The following is an 8,711-nucleotide window of genomic DNA, read 5'->3' on the forward strand; positions in this document are numbered from 1 at the left end:
CAGTGCTAACCACTACACCACTGTGCTGCCATATATATATATATATATATATATATATATATATATATATATATATATATATATATATATATATATATATATTTTTTTTTTTTTAACATTTTAAAAGCAACCTTTGAAACCTTTCTTGCGCAGCGCTCTGCGACTTGCTGTCATTACTGTAACAGACCAGGTGTTGAAACAAATGTTCAAATCGCACATGAATAGGAGGGTGGATGGATGACGCGTAAGTGAACATGCTGCACAAACTCTTGCTCGTTTACATGCACTGGTCGGTTTGTTTGTATTTGATTTGGTTTGTTTGTTTTGGTGTGTTATTACTATTTAATAGAAGTGCCTTTTAGGCTGTTCCTCTCCTACGCCTATATGTAGATGACAATTTGCAAAGTTCCCCTTTCAGAATTTTAATAGATTCAGTCGCTTTTTGCTGTTTATAGAGCTATGCACTCAGGGCTCTCCTAAAGCTCTTATGTAATGCATGCGGAGTCTCAAAAACACTGCTGACAAATTATGGAAGAAAACACAAAGGGCCAACATTTTCGTGAGAAATGTTCAGTGTTTTAATTAGGCCTACATTGCAGTCATACACAGAGGAACTGAACTCCTGTGTTCACAGCTGTGCATGGAAAAAGCATTTTAAACGACTGATGAACATACTGGGTGTATTAATGCATACATCAGTCGGATGTAGTCTACGGTTTTGACAACGAAATGAGGATGCCTAGGGGAATAACGTTGATGCTACGCACGACGACACAGCAGGCTCTTCTCATTCACACAAACACACACACACACACACACACACTGCAACCAGCGCGTCAGCATCAAATATATCCTCTTGCGGAAATGTTTCGCCGCATTTGGGCTGTGTGTGTCATCCAAACCTAAATGTCCTAGTTAGTTCATCTTTCCTCTTACATGAAGCGTGACCGTTCTGAGAAATAGCAGTTCCATATACCGTAGCGTGCAGAGAGAGTATGAATGGCATGCGAGGCATACACACACGAGCGCGCGCCCGCGCGCGCACACACACACACACACACACACACACACACACACGACTGAGGGCGTTGCGAGCGTAATTCATTGGAGAGAGCAGAAGACAAGGACGTGCCACTTCGATGAACCTGAACCTACACACGAATATTATGAACTATGCGTGACGCTGTGCTTGCCGGCCATAGCTAGGCCTTTTTAACCATATAGCATCATGCAAATGTGTGAAGAATGAATTTATTTATTTATTTATTTAACATTTCTGCTGGTCTACCTCGGTATTAATACGGGTCAGCATGCATGTTTCCCACTTTACCTGTTCATCGCCGCCCCTGTTCCCATAGCAGCTCCACCACCGGCCGCAGCGCCATTCACAGGCTTGATGTGCTGTCCAGAGCCTGGTGGTGCTGAAACGGATCCTGGAGCTCCTGACACAGCAAGCGCAGAGCCTCCTTCCCCACCTTCAAGGCTGGCTTCGTTCCCCATTGCCTTTTTTTTATCTTCAAAGCTCGACTTTTTAAGGTTCTGCGTAGTATATGTAAAAATATAGCTATATCGCGGACTCAAATAGGATGCTCATCTTCCGCCATCATCCTCTCTTTCTGAGCCTGAGCTGGTGCTGAGCGCGTGAGCTGGAGGAGGCGGGAGCGAGAGATGAGCACGCGCAGCTGACGCGCAACCACCACTACACACGCGCGCGCTTCATGCACACGCTTTTGCCCGTGAGATGGAGGAAAATATTTTTGCTCTTGGGCCTACCTTAGACAGGCGCGGTTTTAAGGGGTGGCAAAAGGTGGCAGTTGCCACTGTAAAAATATGTCTTGCCACCACAGTTGCCCCCCTATTTTAAAAAGAATTATTTATTAAAACACATTTTTGACATTCAATCATCTATCTACAGAGATACTAAGCCCTCATCTCATCTCATCTCGACCTACCGTTATTTACGTTATTTCACACCCCACCCCACCCCACCCCACCCAATTTTGAAATGGTTTCACCCAGAGAGAGAGAGAGACGTTCTTCTGCAGTGTTGCCAGATGTACGATAATTGTCGTATTTGTACGATAATGTTGCCCTCTGTACGATGTACGATCAATAATGGGAAAAAATCTGAAATGTACGATAATTTCAAAGTTTTCAGTTGGTTGTCCAAACACGCATCCCCCTCTCTCTCTCTCTCTCTCTCTCTCTCTCTCTGCCCCCCAAGAATCATTTCGCAGGCTTTCTACTCAGGCGCCATCAAAAGACATACACAGAACGCACACACGGAACCACGTAAACACGTACACGTAGCCATAGAAATGTATGCATCATTACCACACACAACTTTTGAGCCTAGCAGCTAAGCGAGAAGAGAGAAACTGTCGACAAAGAGACGTAAAAAGAAAAGTGCTTAAATGAGTTCAGAAAACGAAGGGGAGGATGAAAGTGGAGGAGCAAAGAGAAAGGCAGCATCCGAAGAGCAACGGAAAAGTAAGCGCAGGCCAGAATTTACAGGGGACTGCCGTGTTCAGTGAACTGGGAAAGTTTGCCCTGGATGTGCTTGTGTTTCCCCACTCCAATGCATCATGCGAGCGAGTTTTTTCCAAAGTCAATCTCATAAAAACAAAATAACGAAACCGGCTCATTACAGACATTATGAATGGACTTGTGCAGACATCAGAGTGTGTGAGGAATGCTGGTGGGTGCCATGCCTTCAAACCGACGAACACCATGCTGCGGTCCATGACGGCATCCAATCTCTACCGTGACAGGATTACCCAACCAACAACATCTGCACAAGTGAGCGTGGCATCGGATGACGACAGCGACCTGGAGGTTGAATTCGAATCTTTCTAGTCTTACGGTAATTGTGCATGTACTTTCTCTTTGTGTCATAGTTTTCCCTCTACTACGGGAATATTGCGAATTACTGTTTAAAAATTTAAGTAATATTCTTTGGAAATTAAAATACAGCTAAAATAACTATATTGTATGCGTTTTGTTTGTGTACGATAATTTCTCACAAAAAAACGATAATTTTGAGGTTTTGGTACGATACTTGCATATTTCCTATCTGTAGGGTGACCAGATTTCCCTAGTCTGAAACCGGGACACTTTTGCGCGCGACCATGCTCGTGCACGCACACCTTTTTTTTTTTACGTAAACGTGACACTCAGAGAGGTGCTCTTATCATTTTGTTGAAGCTCACATTTATCAACATCTCACATGAAATAAAACAAACAGGCATTTTGTTATCTAGTAGCATAGCGGTATACAGATCAGTTAAATTATGGTCAGACAACAGATTTTGTAATGGCTGAGAATAGGCCAGGCTATGTCCATAGGCCAAATTTAAACTGATTTATTTCACCTGTAAACCCGAATAAGTTGAGTTTACTTAAAAAAATTGAGGAAAGTGGTTGCCTTAAAAAAAATAAGTAATTATTAATGATTGAATTGAGTACCTTAAACTTACAATCTTCTGGTAAGTTTAAGGTACTCAATTCAATCATTAATAATTACTTATTTTTTTTAAGGCAACCACTTTCCTCAATTTTTTTTAAGTAAACTCAACTTATTCGGGTTTACAGTGTGTTTGTGAGAACACCAAGAAGAATGCATATGCACATGTAGGCTATATCTCTAAAATTGTATGCACTATAGCATGAACTTAAAAAGTAGATATGTGACCTCAACATAGCCTAGGTCAGAATCAACCTTACTAACCATTCCCCACAACTGAATGAATAAAGCAAGAAGATGTGTACAAAAGTGAACACTTTAATGGAAGGTGCAACAAGCTGTTCAACACAGCAATAATGGCCAAACTGTCAGAATGGTATGTTAAACAGAAACAAAAAAGAGACAAGTGATTTGAGAATATACACTCAAACAAAACAGCAATAAAGGAGGAGAGGGGCGACAGCCCAAGGAAAGCCCCTACAGGAGCGCACATCATTTGCAGCATAGGCTACCCAACTCAGTACAAGAACAAAGCACAGGAACAAAGCTAAGGCGACTGTCAATCCACCCACCCTAAACAAAATGCATTAGCCTACGTATATTTACATATTAAATCTACGTATTAAAATCTAATGTGATCCTGTATATTGGCGTTACCACCGTGGGCTACGGAGAAGGAACACTTACAGTGTGTGCAGTAGGCTTCGTGCGCATTGTTCTGCACCTCTCGGAGGAAGGGGTAGGTGCCCTGTAAATCTTTGGAAAAGGTACAGTTTCTTTTCGGCATAATTGCTGCGGTATTACTGCTGCTAGCTGCTAGACAAAGAACATTCGCGCCAGTTAATGTTTATTTTATTGTTGCATGGCAACACATTCTGTTGTCTGGAATAATGTGGCTAAATAAACACCCATGCCACAGGGCCAGGGGGCAGTAACCAGGAAAGTTTGCGATTCCTGTCAATTCATCAAAATAGTAAATGCAGACATTTCTCCGCTAATGATTCCCATGCTGCTCAGTCGCAAACGTCACGAGTGGCGAAAACCGGGACATATTCGTGTCCCGACAGACTTTTGTTGGGACTCGGGACACACAACCCCAAATCAGGACTGTCCCGGTAAAACCGGGACGTCTGGTCACCCTGGCAACACTGTTCTTCTGTTATGATTCTTCTGAATGCTCGACTTCTGATGAGGCAACATGCTGGAGCAAAGAGTTTGGTCAAATTGTTTTCACCTGATAGAACACAGTCTTGTCCTTTCTATGTTAAATGCATTTTGGTACTCAATTATTCTTTTAGCCCAAGTGATAGGCTTTAGAAAGTAAACAACTTGTGTGTTAGCATTACTCGCAGGTCAGCCTAGCTCGCGTTTTCGCCTGCGTGCTATTCAGTTTAGTGATATACTTAATTTGTTTCTTTTAGTTTTATGGAAATCAAGGATGAACACATCTGTATAAGTTTGAAGTCTTCAGTGAAGATCCACAATCTAAACCGTTCTCTATCTGTCTATTTTTTGATACATCGCTAGGGCAGAATAGTTCCATTCATTGCTTGGGAATATACTTTCAGAAAAGATGGTTTAGATGGTTGAATCCATCTTCCTTGATGGTACAATAGCTCAATACATATTTGACAAGATGACTTGATTGTGAGTCTTTCTTGAGCGTAAGTAAAAATGATTTCTACGATTTGCATAAACTGCTGCATCGACAACCTATTCCCCCCTCCCGGAACCTATATGCCCCTCCTTTGCCACCCTACGGAAAAATCTCTGGAGCCGCCACTGACCTTAGATGACAAATAAAACTACACAAATATAAGCTGAACGTCAAAGATGTATGTTAGTGATTAGAAAATATATTAATTCAAATAAAATGTTATATTAATTATTACAATTTTCCATATTAAGGCATCCTTAAGGCACAAAATGTAATTTTGCATTGTACTATTATAAATGCCAATATTTACCCAATGAGAATTTAAAGAATATACTGTTGGTTTAGGGATGGCACGGTGGTGTAGTGGTTAGCACTGTCGCCTCACAGAAAGAAGGTCCTGGGTTCGAGGCTGGCGAGGGCCTTTCTGTGTGGAGTTTGCATGTTCTCCCCGTGGGTTTCTTCCGGGTGCGCTGGTTTCCCCCACAGTCCAAAGACATGCGAGTTCGGTAATTGGTGGCTCTAAATTGACCGTAGGTGTGAATGTGAGTGTGAATGGTTGTTTGTCTCTATGTGTCAGCCCTGCGATAACCTGGTGACTTGTCCAGGGTGTACCCCGCCTCTCACCCATAGTCAACTGGGATAGGCTCCAGCTTGCCTGTGACCCTGTAGAACAGGGTAAGCAGCTACAGATAATGGATGGATGGATGGATGGATGGATGGATGGATGGATGGATGGATGGATGGACAATTCGTTGAGTCGACCACTTTAAGAGGAACACCCGAACACCTGCTCATTCATGCAGTGCACAAAATCATACAGATATGGCTCAAGTTATTTAGGCTTTACCCTTTAATGAAACAATGCTTTCCCCTCTAGCCCTTGTGTGGTGTTTGGGTCTGTGGGACCCGTTTTCAATGTTTGCTAAAAGAAAAATCATGCAATTATTTATTTTTTCAACCTCAGACTCATTGGCCTTGGCTCATTTTCTGTGAAGAACATATAAAATAACATATTTTCAATGACTGACCACTATAGACCCCCCCCCCCCACCCCATTTACATTACATATGTGGTGTTCAGGTCCACTGGACCCAAGGGTAATAAAAGTGTGGATATTGTACTTTTTCTTTGTCCTCCTCCTACTTGGACCTGCTATGTGTGTGTGTGTGTGTGTGTGTGTGTGTGTGTGTGTGTGTGTGTGTGTGTGTGTGTGTCTAATGTCACTGTTGATGAGCAGCTGATGCCATTTAGGGGCCGCTGTCCCTTCAGGCAGTACATACCATCTAAACCCGCAAATACAGACTCAAGATTTGGGCTGCCTATGATGCTGCTTCATCATATGCATGGAACTTGCAAGTGTACAAAGGAAAGCCAGATGGAGGAGCCCCTGAGAGGAACCAAGGAATGAGGGTTGTCCTGGACATGACACAGGGACTCAGTGGACACAATATCACATGTGATAACTTTTTTTACTTCACACAAGTTGGGACAAGAGCTCCTAAAGAGGAAGCTGACCGTGGTAGGAACAGTACGGAAAAACAAGTCAGAGCTCCCACCTCAGCTGTTGGCTACAAAGAACAGGCCTGTCAACTCTTCCAAGTTTGTGTTCACAGCCGACACATCCCCGGTGTCCTACATACCAAAGAAAAGCAAAATTGTGGTACTCATGAGTACGCTGCATCGGGATGGCAGAATTTGTGGCCAGGAGCATCAAAATCCAGAAATCATCATGGATTATAATGCCACAAAAGGAGGGGTGGACAACATGGACAAGTTGGTGACTGGCTACAGCTGCAAAAGGAGAACTCTACGCTGGCCACTTGTGATATTTTTCAACATCTTGGACATCTCAGCATATAATGCTTTTGTCATCTGGATGGTGCTGAACCCAAACTGGAACAGAGGGATGCTCCAGAGAAGATGGCTTTTTCTCGAGGAGTTGGGCAAAGCATTGGTGAGACCTCAAATCCAGAGAAGACAACATATCCCAAGAACCCCAGTTTCTGCAGCCATTGTGAGGAGGATTCAGGAGGAGGATGCTGGTGCCCCATCCACCCAACCTGCAGAGCCTGAAGTAAATGTTGATGCTGTTGCATATTGCATATGTACAGTGTATGTCTGATTCTCCTACCTGGCTGCAGTGTGTGTGTGTGTGTGTGTGTGTGTGTGAGACTGAGAGAGAGGTGTTAGCAAAATTCCTGATCTAATTATTTTTGTCTTTCCAGGTTGCAGCCAGTAGCAACAAAAAGAAGCGCTGCAATGTGTGTGGACCCAAGAAGGACAGGAAAACACAGTATACATGCATCAAGTGCAAGAAATACATTTGCAACACACACACACACACACACACACACACACACACACACACACACACACACACACACACACAGTAAAACTCTGCCCCTTATGTGTTGTATAGACTGGATTAGGCTATGTGTTCCATGGGGCTTACTCACATGGATATTGTATATTGTGTATGTTGTGTAGACTGACATGAATGTGTTCAATTTCTAATTAAGTTCAAAGAAATAAACATCACTAGTAATGAAAAATCTTGTTGCTTTTATGTTTTTTTCCAACCATATCTTGATAATAATTGATTTTTCTGTTTTATTCAATTTTACCACTAAAAAACGAATGGCACTTTTATTTATAAATATGATCTAAAAGAGGTAAATTGTAAATATTAACCATAAATGCTGTCTATATTGCTTATAAATGAGATAAAGTAAACATCTGTGAGGTATTTTTTACATCAATTGCTGTGGCTGTATTAATTAAAAACCCCAAAATGCAGTGGGTCCACCAGACCTGCAAACATTGGCTAAGTATGAAAAATATGAACACAACACAAGGGCTAGGCAGATTCTAATCAGCAGCCATGTGAATGTTATTTGACACATACACAGACCATCAAACAGCTTTCTTTACTGCAACAAACTGCACTCCTCAAGGCTAAAGTTTAAATGAGAAAACACATCTATATATATAGGGCTGCAAAGTCTTCAAACAAATCAGATTGATAGATTTTAGTCTTTTTGTTGAAAAAAAAAAAAACCCATTAGCTATCCCAGTCCTTATATTTAAGATGAAAATGTTTCTGGCTCTGGAAGGTCAAGTACTGATGTATTTTACTATTAGATTGTACATTTTTCTGGATGAGGCATTTCCAACTTTGGCTTAACACACTTGTTCTCTAAGCTGGATGTAGTTGGAGCAATTACTACTGTGCATTCAAGAAGATTAAAATTAGGCATCTGCCAACAAACTACTTTACTTCATCACAGAAGTGCCCAGGGTGTGACTGATCAGGGCTGGGGGGATTGCTATACCTCAGGATCTGAATGTACTAAACTTTATAGTGATTGTAATAATTGCTGAGTAGTATGTGTTTGTAATGTAGCAGTAGCATCCAACTCTTGCAACTGATCCACAATGCAGCTGCAAGACTTATTTACAATTTCCCCAAAGTCTCTCACATAATCCTACTGGTGCATTCCCTCCATTGGCTTCCTGTAGTTGCCCACATCAACTTAACAAACAAACAAACAAACAAACAAACAAACAAACAAACAAACAACCTGATGCTTT

At 41.9% G+C, this 8,711-nt stretch overlaps 1 protein-coding gene across 1 annotated transcript in view; it reads right to left on the reverse strand.

The window, feature by feature from the left end:
• bsna (bassoon presynaptic cytomatrix protein a) overlaps positions 1–1,500 on the reverse strand; it is a 293,110-nt gene extending 291,610 nt beyond the window's left edge. The window contains exon 1 of the mRNA XM_060931696.1: positions 1,368–1,500. Within this exon, the coding sequence (XP_060787679.1) occupies positions 1,368–1,500 (133 nt within the window). The remainder of the gene's footprint in view (positions 1–1,367) is intronic.
• Positions 1,501–8,711: the final 7,211 nt, after the last annotated feature.

This window comes from Neoarius graeffei, chromosome 10 (genome assembly GCF_027579695.1).
Source record: "Neoarius graeffei isolate fNeoGra1 chromosome 10, fNeoGra1.pri, whole genome shotgun sequence".
Classification (NCBI taxonomy): Eukaryota; Metazoa; Chordata; class Actinopteri; order Siluriformes; family Ariidae; genus Neoarius; species Neoarius graeffei.